Source organism: Branchiostoma floridae, chromosome 4, assembly GCF_000003815.2.
Source record: "Branchiostoma floridae strain S238N-H82 chromosome 4, Bfl_VNyyK, whole genome shotgun sequence".
NCBI classification, from domain to species: domain Eukaryota; kingdom Metazoa; phylum Chordata; class Leptocardii; order Amphioxiformes; family Branchiostomatidae; genus Branchiostoma; species Branchiostoma floridae.
This window is the reverse complement of record NC_049982.1, coordinates 18,360,341-18,374,494: the sequence shown is the minus strand read 5'-3', so window position 1 is coordinate 18,374,494 and position 14,154 is coordinate 18,360,341. Positions and strand designations below refer to the sequence as shown.

Here is a 14,154-nt window from a genome sequence, read left to right as displayed (position 1 = left end):
GGGTAAGACTAAGTTCGCATCAGTGCTGTTAGTTGGAAGAGGTGTCACATTGTCCACAGTTGCTGCATCTCCTGATGTTGTGGTTGGAGCTGTACTTGTGTCATTGGCTGTTGTTGTTGCACCTGTTGTTGTAATAGTTGTACTGTTGTTCAGAGTTGTTTGGCCAGTGAGAGTAACTGTTGTATTGCCTCCTGTCGAGGTAGGGTCAGGAGTGCTGACTGTTGTAGCCTGACCTGTACATGGACAAAGATAAAACAACAGGTATTATTCAAAAGAAAAGTGAAAAAATGTTATAGATAATAGATACAGAATATTTGGCAAATGATTCAGTGCCACAAAATACTAAATATGTATTTTTATACATTTTTCACATGTGTCCATTTAAAAGTTAATGCCTTTGATATGATTTAGATCTTTGCTCTAACAAAGGTGTACCTGTAATGTAGGTTACTGCCTGGGAGGTTTCAACTTTTCCTCTTTAATTTGCTTTCTTCAATTTAAACATGAAATAGTGTTCTTTGCCCTCTTGGGGGCAAGCAGAATTGAGTGAGTGATTTAGGTACTGCTGAATTAGATTAGTCATTTCCATAAAGGTATTTGGGCCTTTACAATGTATGTAGTGTGACAGAAGCTCTTATTTGTCTAATGGTGTTCTTGATGCAGGACATTGGTAGCTGTTGTTTTTCTCACAAGATGCTGTCTCTTGCTAACATCTCGTTGCTTTTTATTAATTTTGTTGTCTGAAACACCTGTTGGATCAACATTTAGAGATGTCTATGTTTGGAGAAAGAATATACAAGAACTCTCAGGACAATGAAGATCTGAAATTTAGGGCTCTGACATGTTCTTCATTTTTTGTGACAGAAGAATATTCCCATTGGTTTGTAAAAAAAAAAAGTATGGCAAACTTGTCATGAATTCTCCTTTTGTTAAAAAAATAGAGCATCATTTTTTACAGTGCAACCAGAGCTTTTTCACAATTCTTTGATTGGTTTAGAGAGAAGAGTGCTCTAGAATCGGATTTGCTTTTCAATTAAAGCTTCTGTTTACTCAACAACCAGGTCATCAGAGGAGTTTTACTTTTTCCTGATTGTACTCAGGCCCACTTACACCCCACTCAAGGTGTGAAGGTAGACAAAAGGCTTCCAGTGTGTACCATGCATGTGCACTGAGATGTGAAGGTATGAGTAGCAAACTAATGGCTTTGGTAGAGCACACAACAAAGGAGCACTAGTGGAGAGAGATTTTAAAGCTAATTGTACTTGAAGACATTTTACTTTTGAAAGACTGCAATGGTGGTATATGGTATCAAGGAGGTTTTATCCTTGGTGGTATACTATGAATGGACACAATGACTTTTTTGTTTCCTTTACTTTGTGATACAAGGCCAATTAAGGAATCCAAGTTTGTGGTTAGCATGATATTTTTTTGGTATTCTATTTGAATTATTGCTTGGAATTAATGAAAGACAAAGTCCAAATTTAAGTTAAACTTATTGATGGATTGCTTCTTTATATTGATTGGTCATTACATCAAAATATTTTAAAAGTTTGCTTCTAAGATCAGTTGAAAATGGATTATCAGGTCAATCTAATTTTTGGATAAATGTATTACATTAGTCTGTGATGGGGGCTTATTTACCAAGAGTGTAACCAGTTGAAACTTAGAGCATTGATTTGGTCAAGCTAGTATTATATGTTTTAGGTATACCTTGTCTTCCAAAATACCTCAAGGTTTTATAGCTAGATAGACTGCAAGAGGAGACGTGCAATGATGTACCCTCTTGTACCTCATTCCCCTAGCCATGAATAAAAGCATGATGTAGACAATACTGACTTTACAGAAGTCATGAGATACAATTTAAATTGCGTCCACGTCTTACTGAGGCCTTAGTACGGTAGTGTGTTTCTTTAAGGTCACCCCAGACAAGTGTTTGTTCCAGTTCTTCCAACAGGTGTTTGTGTTGTTACCAGAGCCACCTCAGGTCAGGTGACATGAAACAGTAGACAGTGTGTTACAGTCTTAGCATTCCATATGCTTTCAATGGCACCCATCCAGAACACCTAAGGTGACTCAGACCCTGTTGATAAAAACTTTCTTTTAAAGGCCGACTTCCTCCCTTCAACTACAACTTCCTTAAAGAAAATATGCTGTCCTTTATGGGAATCTGTCTTCTGTATGAATTGTTGTGATTTGGTTTTGACTTTTTATTGACCGTATTGTACTTGCAGGAAAGCTGAGGGGAAAGAAAAATATTTACAAGGTTTAAATTTCAGGCCTTTATATTTTGACAACAAAGTACTTGGTATACACAACTTACTTGAAAGCATGTATTTTGTTGCCAATGCTGTGTACTGTATCTAGACTTTCACATAGCGTGTAAAAGTTAATGCTAATGCACTGAGAGAGCAAGATTGGTCACTCTTTAATATATAATGTAGATATTGATGAGATATAACTTCAAGTTCAGGTATTGTTAACCAGACTCAAAAAGGAAAATCACAGTACTGCCTTCTCAGTTTAGCAAGTTATTACTTGAGTGAGAGTAGTATAATTTTGTACTGTGCAAATAAAAGGAAAGTAATGTTCTATAATATTTTCCATGTGTATTTTTATAGCGGGCAGTTCTATCTACCGCTTAATGTGAGACACCAAGACCACAAAGCTACTTGATTCAAATACAAGTTGCCAAGCAACCATAAACAGTAAACAATTTTATCCACACTCTGATTTCAACAGCGAAGATGCCAGTGTAAATCAACATAACTTTTCTTCCTTGTTTTAACGGCTTTTAAAAAAGGCCTATTGTGCCATGTACCTTTTTTAGCAATTAGACAAATGTGATTTTATCAGTTTTGTTTGAATACCACACCTATCAGGCAGGATAGTTTGGTAGTAGCCCTATTGTCATTTCTGTCTAGGCTTGGCTACACTTCCTTTCTTTTTTTTTGCCAAGCTAGTAATTAGTCATGATTATAGGCTTGAGACGGATTTATCCTGAGGGCATGTTACAGGATGTGCCCAGCTTCTGGTGGGGACTGTGTATGAACTTTACATACAGATGGATTTTTGTAGATTGAGGCCAAAATTTTAATGACTAGATTCAACACTTAAACATGCGTCAAGAGGTTGCTCTCTAACAGAAGGCTATGATTATCGTAATGCATACATTTCGGATACCTCGCAAAGTTCCTGAATATTTCCATATACCTCCCTAAATCCTCGTTGTGTAGTTAAACACTTATTAGAATAGTATTAGAATTGTTTATTTTTTTATCTATTAAAGTTGCTGCGATATTTTGGAGATGTTGTGTGAAACCTTCATGAATAAGGTACAAAGCTCCCCTATCAAGAAAACTGTTACTGTGTTATTTGTGATGCCCCATTTACTGTTGCCTGAGGGAGAGTTAAAAGTTTAACACTTGTGATGATTTCTCAGAATAGGCCTGATGTCCGAGACATACAATTAAGCCGCTGTAGTGAAAAATCACCAATGCTGACCAAGAATTATGCTTTAAACGTTGAATTACGAAGCCTGCAAAGCTGGTGTGTTACGACGAAGGGCGGTTATACCAGCTATATATATGCAGGTACAGAAATTTATAAAAAAAAAAACAGAAACAATTTTTTCACTTTGGTGTTCCAGTAATCATTTAAGTAGACAGACATCAGTAACAACTAAGATGTTGAAATATTGCAAGCATGCCTTTGTATTTACTGGTAACGAATCCAAGCTGGGGTTTATCATGAAGGCTCAAGAGGGGAGTTAAGTGTATAGCATTTTCTGACCCAGAAAATCTACCAATTCTATAAGTCTACATGACACATCCTTCACACATTCCTTTGTAAAGACCAGGGCTTTATGTATCTAATTATTCCACTTGCCCTACTTTTGAAAATTGGTCCATATCACATTGGTCATTCAACTCAAATAAGCCTGTTTCACACATAAGTGGCATGGCTGTTACCATGGAAGCAATGAAGCTCAATTTGATATGGTTTGATTTGTTCCATTTTACAGAGGTGTGGATGGAAAGAATAAAAAACGTTATGTTCTAATGTCATTATGCATAGATTGAGATTGCTATCGGTTTGGAATTAACTTATGGCATCAAATGAGAACCAATCCTCTTACACATACATTGTAAAGGAGATACATCTTGGAATACAGTGTGTTGTTTGTAGTTATATTCGAAATATGAATTTATTTTGCTTTGCCTGGTGATCCTGATATATCAATGGACGAACCCCTTGTCGCACCGAGAATGGTTACACACAGTACAGGGTTCCTTACCCAAGTCAAACAAACTGTACAAACACGGGCCAACTTTAGCACAAACATGGGTAAACAGGTGACCAGGCTACACACACACCAGTCACAAAGTTCTTCCACCGAGAACTGCGCACACATTCAGCTCGGAAGCCTGACCCAACAGAGATTATTTGGGGACAATTGTGGCATTGCCTTCTCTGGGTTTTCTTGATATGGATCGGATAACAGCAAATAAAAAAGTTCGAACTTTTATGCCTTTTCAACATATTTCAACACCTGATAAGGACTGGCTATCGGATAATCAGATGCCTTGTAAATTTGTCAGTATAGTTGCACATACCTGATACTGTTGCCCTGCACATGAGAAGTATGGTGAAGAACGTCCACCATCTCACCCCGGGCCCGCCGATCCACAGATACCTTCTTCTCTTTCTTTTCCTCTCCGCCATCCCCCATGGAAAAGTTATTGTTTCCGTCAGTAATCTTTCCATGTTTCTTTGGTTGTTAACAGACAACTTCGCCGATGCAATCCATGGTCAACTTTCGTCCGCACGTCTTTGTTCCACAATTAATCAATCAACACGTTGATTGCGCGATAATTAGACGGAGTACTTGTATTTCACGCTGGTAATGAAGTTCTGTTCCTCGCTTCACCGCGACTGCTTCTCTTCACTGGTTCTGTACTCTGTAACATGGAGAGATGAACAGAACAACTTCGTTACCATGACGCACTTCCAATATCTAAGATTTTAGGCTTTTCTTTTGTATCCAGGTCTTGTTACTACCTACAACAATTCGTTCCGGAACTAAAGCATTTTTACGCCCAATCTCAGAGTTTCTATTGAATACAAAATCTGCCGATTGCTTGATGCGTTTTTCTTCTTCTCAAAATTGTGCAGTCTGGATACTGTAAATTGAATATTATCCTGATAAATATCCCCATAAACATCTGCTGCTAATATAGAAAAAGGTGCTCAATCAGTCGTGGTAACATACAGGTAATGCAATAAATGAATACGCCCGGCACAAGAGAACTACCTACCCCGGCTGACATGTAATATAGCACTGGCACCTGACTTATGTCATTAACCACCTTACACACTGTCACCGGTCGCCTTGGGAGGGCGGCAAACACAAGTACACATAGTGGGTGGCACACCCAGAGTTAAAACACCACGATATACTTTTTATGAATCGTTGGCATGTTTAATGATTCTATTGCGTGGATTATAAATCTGTCATTGCTTAGCTGACGTTTGGTAGCCAAGTAACAAAGTACAATCGCGCATGTGGTTGCACTGCGTCATTTACTTACCGCCTCTCAGCAAGTGAAGTTAATGAATTTTACATCGGTAAAGGATTTTGCGAATATCGGTCGATATATATGTTGCACAGTCGGTGATCATGAATATTGGTCAAAAACAGTTCCTGTCTTGATCTTTATGTATATGGTGCATCATGAAGGTATATGATTTTTAAAAAGATATACGTCCCACTTGCTGTTGTATACGCAAAGCTTTGGCTAACGTGTATTTGCTGCCATTGCCTAAAATGAAAAGACTATCCTCACCATAGCGATGTTATTTCGCGTGGCTTACCCGACCATTACACGGTTGGATGCGGAGGAATGAGAACCGAACCACCTGTTAACAGCTGTTCTCATCAGGCTGCCGCCATGTTGTTTCTATGGACGCCCAAACATGGCGACGCTATCTCCCAACAGAACCCAGCGTTTGACTACCAGCAGTAAACAGATTAAAGCGTGGGATTGGAAGTTAACTGAACTCCGGGCGGTGTTCTTTGATAATAAAACCACTAGTTGTATGCTGACGCCGTACCTATAGAAATGCTGGACAATTTCAGCTCGAGGGCATCTTCTGAATGGACGTTTCGGTTTCAAAACAAGAAAAAACACGATTGCAAATTGAACGAACTACATTCAGAAATAATGTATGAAGATAGGTCAGGGAACAAAGTAAGATTAATATTTATGTAAATGAAGTCACGATGTACATACACTGTACATGACAGGGATACAATAGTCTGTAAACAGGAAGTGCATGTTTGACAATGTTGACGATACATTACATTTGAACCCAAATTGTCAAAATTGTGATATCCTTGTGAGAAGTATTACCAGATAGAATACGTCTGGCCACACGTCTTGCCATTTTCAGCTCAGTCCTTAATTACTGCAAGACCTGTGTTTGTCGGTTGAGTGGTATAATCGGCGAAATAACAGCCCATACAATTGTAGACCTTGGGTTGGAAGCCACGCGACAAGCGTTACCAAACGTGTTAATTATTCAAGCCATACAAAAATGTAGTTCAGAGTCCAACTCTACACTGCAAAAACCTTTCCCGACGCCCAAGCACCATTACTAAACCATAAGGTCGGATACATTTAGCCAAGACACAGCGGTTTGCGACGGGAATCATGTTGAAGTTACCTGTATATCTCGCATGTGTGACAGGAAACAGCCGAACCGTCTTCTTCACAAGATCCTAACAACGTAAATCCTCAAGCAGATGCACCACGGCTATGTCGACTGTCTAAAGACCGTATAAATGTCCACAAAGCACTGGTGTAAGTTATATAACGTCCGAACCAGGTGGCACAGGTGAGAGTTCTCCGCCGGGTACACCTGTTGGGCTTCCCCACTTGTCGTGCGACAACTCGCTACACTGTAACCTAGCAACAGACATGGCAGGGCGATCCCCGCCTGAAAGGGGCACAATGTGGTACCTTTGTACGAACCCCCGACTCAGTTAATAATGGCTTAACCCCAGCACGATCGTTCGCGCGATTACAAACATTGGGTATCGAAATAGACAAGTTTGTCCTGCTGTATATTTGTTCGTGAAAACAAGTCTATGTGGGTTACTGGTGAGTCAGTAAACCATGTTGAGCCTGTATGAATGAACACTCTGTTTGCTTGGCTTGACACAGCGGTGTCATGATTATATTTCAGTTACACCTCTGAGGCTCATCTAATTAATCATTTTGAAAGAAATTATGGAATATGATCATAGTTTTACCGAGCGTTTTTCAAAGGGGGTGCAGGTGGATCTTTGTACTGCTAACTGTTATGCTTCCTGACATTCAGGTCTGTAAAATGGCCCAGCCCTCGGGGCTCATTGTAGCGAGGGGAAGCGAAGGTTTGCCTACCTAATGACGTGTGAAAATGGCACGCGGTACCTTGGGAACGAGCGACACAATGCAGGTTGTAACTGTGTGATGACATGTAGACGGTGGTGACGTCACCAAGATTGTCATACACATCCTGATTGTGAAGGATTGTCTAAGTGTTAATGTTTACTCGTGACGGACGCTTGATGACATTTCTGACAGTTGTTTTAAACTCGGGAAAATTACCTGTTCTGAAATTGACGTCGTCGGCGTTTCAAGACAGACGAGCGTTATTCACTTTTATTGCGCCTATTACAATGTTGGAATTGTGAAGTGTACGTGGTTCAAACGCTTGTGAACGCTCGTTAAAGTAATTTGTCACGACGTCTATTTTTTACCTCTCCCTAGACTAGTTTTCTCCGATTACAGCATCGCTGAATTTGGCTCACTGTTGAAACTCCACATTCACGCCTGGTTCCACACTTTTGTACCGCACATACCCAGAACGAGTCACCCGCTTACAAGGGTCAAGCTGAGTAAAGTCACTCCACAATACAACCCAATACCACATTGTCCTGCCAAAATATTTGGACTCAAAGAGTTTTCCGGGGTCTCCTCACACAAAGTTGAAGACATGATAAAAGAATAAGCAATTCATAAACGCGTTTCCCCACCGTGTATCAATAAAAATCCTTAGACATGGATACGCTTTCTTGAAATTCTATATAATGACATAATTCCAGCGGCCATATATGTTCAGAGGGTTGCGACCCAGACCTTCGTTAAATAATATGTGCCTTCGCGAATTCGACAAACCATATTTTCTATGGACTTCTGATTTAAACCACAATATTTCTTCTTGATATCTCCAAGTTTACAAGCTGATGTTGATCGGTATACAACGAATTGGAAACAGCAAGGTAAGCTCCTATGTTTCCTGATTCAACAAACAACACACAATTGAAAAGAAACATCTTTCCAGGATTGTGGCCTGAGCTCACTTGATCTCATTAAAGGCTAGATCGTAGCAACACAAACATTAGCTGGCTTAAAACTCAGGTGGGTAAAACAAACCAACCTTGACCGGGTTTTGTAAGTTTATTTGCGAACGCTTTTTGATAATCAGGTTGTATCAAGTTGAGATGTTGAGCTGGTTACGCCGAAGGGCGGTTATATCGGCTACATAGGCAGATACAGAGAATGATTGCACTGATAAGTGGTAGTATAGGTACTAGTACGTAACAACCACCAGTGTGTATTGGCCGTTTGTTTCCGTCTTTAATATATGAGCTGCCAAAGTTATTACTCTCAAAGATATACAACTTCTGATTAGTGCATACCCTTTAACCAATGGTCGCTGAAAGAAAGTACTTTAGAAGTTTATTGCCTTAAACTGTTTCGGCAATAAGCCAATCAATCGGGAAAGAAGCCTTTGTCTTTTGTTTTTATTCGATCAGAAATTACCCAAAAGACGAAATAGCTAAGTATATGATGTTAAGTCGTCGCGTCCCAAAATGTTTCCCCGCTCAGAGATTTTATAAAAGACGAAAAGTGTCCGAGGCCAGGAGAACAGGCATATTCTAGTTTTTTATTTCTCGCGTTCATACGCGTATGTCAGAATATGTCCTCTACGGGACAAGGCCACGACCAAAGTCGACATGTGAGAACAATGCGAATTAGAATCTACGCCACATCGATAGTTGGAATCTATATATCAATACAACAGCCAAATTCTCAATTTATAGACAAAGTAAAGATAGAAAGTCGACCAGTCCTATTTGTTTTGTTCGTCTATAAAGTCAAAATTCGATAGTTACCCATTGTCCCCAGTGTTTGCACATGACATGTGATGATATATGTTTGAACTCTGACTGTTTACTCTGTACCCTGCTCACCTGTGACCTTACTGCGGTGCACCTCTGTTCACAGAAAGTGACGGTGAAACGAACGACCGATAGAACATACATTGAGCTACATATAAGAGATTAACACACAGCAAAGCATTTTTGTTCACAAACAAAACACACGTAGTCGGACATGTTGAGTAGCCTTTCTCAGCCCCCGCCACTCGTGTGTAGTTGACAGGTGGTACAACACGAGCTGACAGCGTCCGACTCTCGTTCTACCAAAAGTGTAACCCAAACCACGAGCCTAATAAGAATACTTTTCATCTTCACGCCTTCGTCGTACAGTAGACGCTAGTGTTACTTTCCAAAAGCCTAGTTTAACTTGATATTTCCTATGCTTACTCACGCATTAGCCGACAATGACTCACATTTCTTTTGTGCGTCTTTTCGACACACAGATAGTACGAGCACAGCCTGAGGCGTGTTTTCAGGAGAATTCACGGGCCCTTAGGGTTAAGTACGCAATTAAGATAGCCAACTCCACTCTTAACTTGTACACAAAACTGCGCAATCTCCCCCAATTACGGTCCCGCCAAGACTGTGGCCTGCACCATTGCTTGTTCAGGAATTTGAGCGGACAAAGGAACACGGCTAAGCTATTTACGTTCTTTATTCAGAGGTAAGGCGATGCCAAGCGGGTGGTACGCAAGGCTTACCCCGTTAATGTGTGCGCCAGGTAGCGTGAACTTAACGCCAGGTAGACGCAAAACGTCAGATGATATGACATAGAACTTGCATATGGCGTATCTTGCAATGTTTTATATAGTATTACATAAACGAGTGAGCTCTTTCTCAGTTATACATGATCATACATGCTAGTTTTGATTACTGATACCCATTGCCGCGACAATCCTATTGTGTCAGACATGTAATCTCCACCTTTCCAAAATTTAATCAGACTTTAGTGAATTCTATCCCCCCACATGCCTCTTGTTACAGTAAGTTCTATCACAAGAAATTAAACAAATATTGAATTCAGCGAGCCACGAAAATTTTGTCCTGATATTAAGTGCCCTGTGTTCTGAAGTGAACTACCCATGCAACGTGTGTATATCCCCACGTTAACTATGGTTAAAACGATAAATAATCAGTGTTTCTTTAAAAGAAATTTCCCGACACTTTATCATGGGAAAGTGCTGTTCGACTACAGAACACTGAAACTTGTTCCGTCATTTGCTGATGACCCGGGTCGGTCACTGTCAAGCTGTGTACATAAAACGTGGCGTTATAACTCACTTGTTAGATAAGACACTGGCACGGTTGACCCTCTAAGCGTTGCGTTTTCCTTTGCTTTATGGTACCCATATGTAACCCATTGCCAACAAACCATTCCAGTACTCGAGTTCAAATGGTTAGAAACTGATTAGTTTTGTCAACAGAGAACACAATAACATGTATTCACAGAGTAACGACAAATTGCATTCGTCTTGATATTTCTCGACGTTGCTTTTTGTACTTTTGTTCCGATCATGAACTGTTACATCACACCGCTACCACCAGTGTAACTATTATAAACGTGTGTTGCCCAATACCTTTTAAATATTTGAATCATCTGTGGGTGTAAGGTTGGTTATCACATGTATGAGGACATGCTCCTCTGCTAGTGACATGGAATATATAATATTCTCTCAAGAAGCAGTGATTGCATGTTTGTACTGCTGTATTTGAAACGTTTTTTGCTGGACAGTGTTTTGTAGGACAATGTTTTAACTTTCAATTTCCACCAGCAAGCCTCGTTATCTTTTCCAATGCCTCCCATGAAAGACGTGTTTTTAGAAGTTTCCGTGGTCTCTTTTGTCGTCTTAAAAGCTTTCAACAGGAAACAACTTGCCAACAGTCCGTGTGCGTGTTGAAACACGGGTGCTTGAGCTGAATAGTCTGTCACCCGTCCGGAGACGCCGACTCATTTGTTACAACAACCTGACTTTTTTGCATAAACTTAGCAACGTCCAGCTAGCGAAATGTGAAAATTTTTGAACCGAAGATAATGTACTTTGTGAATTCCCACTTTCAGATCGACGTCATCATAACTCATATCGCATAATATGAATCGTGTTAAAAAAAGGAAGTTGTTCTATTAAATGAGTTCTATGTAACTTATTGTAAGACACACTCGAGTATCTTAAGCGTTACTGATATTAAAGTTCTGTGCCATGCCTTTGTCAGCAGCCATACAAGGTACCTACTAATGTCAGATCAAATGTTAACATTGGCCTTTGGGACAAGTTCATGTACCTCTGCCCTCCCCTTTCCCCACATAGACGTAATCCGCACATGCCCCACCCTTCCATCCCCGGGGTCTCTCTCTCCACACCCCTACCCCAGGGGGACATATTAAGGTGTTACTGTTAATCATAATAAACATGACGTTAATCCGATAGTGTGAAGCCAGTTTTACTCACCTGTTGGCTGTTTCTGCTATCCAGATGGTCGGTTGGTCCGAAGAAAATTCACCAGTCCGTCTTGCTGTGCAGCATTGCCAGTGGCAACTTGCCGGGCAAAGTTTCAACTTCCCTTTGTTGTCACCAAACAGGGCCATGCCACCGTCATAGGAGAAGGGAGAATGTTTCATCTGATGAAACATTGCAATATGCTAAATTCAGAATGGAAATGTTCGGAATACATAAGCGTGTTCCCGTTTGATCGTCGGATTGCTGGATGCATTCAAGGCATCACTTTTGTTTCTACCATGTTCTTACATGCATTAGATATACTAACAGTGGCCCTCTTATTAGACACAATGGTAGCACCCAACTATGAAGTAAGTTGGATACTGTTACCTGTTTGCTCCATGGTAACCAAGGGGTCAAACTACCACACCTGTGGGAAACGCCGCTACCTGTATCAGACTTACTATGTCTCGCCAGTGTTGTCAAATTGCCAACAGAGGTTCGCAGTTACCACGACAATCAACAACCGTTGCTCTCAAATTCTAGACTCATAGTTATACCAAACTTTATCGCTCTTTATAAGAATGTGTCTTAAATAATTTCTTGAAACATTTATGGGGCCCCTTCCTATTTATGATGAAGATCTGATTGCATTATCACTTGTTTCAAAGTTTGGTATTTATCTCATAGTAAGATAGAAGATGCACAATTACTTAACCGCTGAAGAGATGTAACGCTAGTTCACCTTTATCCGCGGGCAACCTTTCAAGTATCCGTTGTATTTAAAATCAGAGTATTTAGGGATATCAAGTCGACAAAGGACCGTTTCAGACTGGAATACTATGAAAGTGTTGCAATTTGAAACCTACGTCCGTCGACTAGATATCCCTAAACACCTCGTTTTAAAAATAAAGAATATTATAGGCTACAATGTGGCTAAATGTGAACTACCGTTATATCCTACAGCCAGCCCAAATTAGCTTTGACGTCGTGCCATTGTTGATTGCTTACGGAACTGGACTATATAGCCAATGGGACAGGCTGGTGTAAAAGTCGTTCATATACGAGCTGTCAGAGTGTTTTAGACGAAATTATGGTACAGATAATGAAATATTTCTCAAATGGAAGACATTTCATTTTCCATATTACCCACAAGTTGGTAACTAACATGACATCGGATCTCCAAGGACATAAATTCGTGTCTGGGTGCTCAAAAAGCACGATAACACTTCCACATTCTTTGCCCAACTCAAGTTTTCATTAGGCCATGTCCATTTGATTCTAAGAATGACATCTTCTGGGAACCTAGTGCAAGCGTGCGAATAATAAAAAAGGCTGGCTTCATTATGCAATATGAGTGGTCAGGAAGGTTGAACAAATGACTGAAGATACAGAGTATAGCACTAGTATACCGAACAATAGATTCCTCATTTTTGTGATTTCACATTTTCTCCTTTAGCATTGGAACTAACCTTGGCGTTCTATGACATTATTATACGTTTCCCAATATTTCTTTTAGCAATCTACGGCATATATTTGCTCAGTTTGCAACTGCTTTATACGAGTAACAATATGGTCGAAAACTTTTTTTCTTTGGAAACGGCAGTGACATAATGAGCGCGTGGATGTCACCTTATAATCAAATCAACGCTACCATAACACTACACGTTCAGAAGGCAGGCGGCAACAGTTTGATTTCAAACCAACTAAGCATCACTCCTAAGTATACCCATTGCACGGGTGGAATCCAGGCCACGTGTGTTGGTTTGTGACATTTGATGAATAAGCGTCCCCTGGTAACAAAATAAGGCTTTACAGGGCCACCAAGCGACGGGCATTGTAATTGAACAAATCTGCACGTTATTTTCAGTTCCAACTGCCAATGATTGTATGGAGCTACGAGGAGTGATCAATGTGTCCTCGGCGTCACCCAGAAATAAGGGGCATCATTATAAAGTATGAAGCCTTTTATCAATATCCAACAAATTTCAAATCATTGCAGTCACTGCTTTCCATTCGACGTCCTTTTGAAAATCAGTGAGGTAAGTGGCGAGAAAACAAGGTTGATCTGTGATCAGAGCTATGGGGGTCGTGTTTCTCATGCCGTGAAATCTGCAAATACAGTGTCAAAATGTTTGACGAGGACTTCCTTCGTATTTCTATCTATATTTCTGTAAACCGTTCAAAATGACGGACTAGAAAGATATACATTCCACATGTCTTGAACTTCTCCCCTATCGATCAGTTTACGGACCAAAAAAAAACAATGTACTTTGCCTGATTGACTACACTCTTTATCAAATGTTTTTATGTCTCCCGGTATGTATACCGGGAGTGACGCATTTGAACGTTGGCATGAAGAGAGCAATGGTGTATTGACAATGTTTGAATGTTCCAAATATGAAGATATGTGATAATGGTTTGTTTGTGACAACTATGACCGGAACAAATAAA

At 40.1% G+C, this 14,154-nt stretch overlaps 1 protein-coding gene across 1 annotated transcript; it reads right to left on the bottom strand.

Annotated features, from left to right (window-relative positions):
- Positions 1–95: 95 nt before the first annotated feature.
- On the bottom strand, positions 96–12,343 carry LOC118414071 (flocculation protein FLO11-like; the record flags this gene model as incomplete). The annotated part of the gene is given in 3 exon segments (XM_035817835.1): positions 96–233; positions 4,614–4,958; positions 11,713–12,343. Coding segments are annotated over 2 exon segments (289 nt in total), but the record flags the coding sequence as incomplete, so codon positions are not given.
- Positions 12,344–14,154: the final 1,811 nt, after the last annotated feature.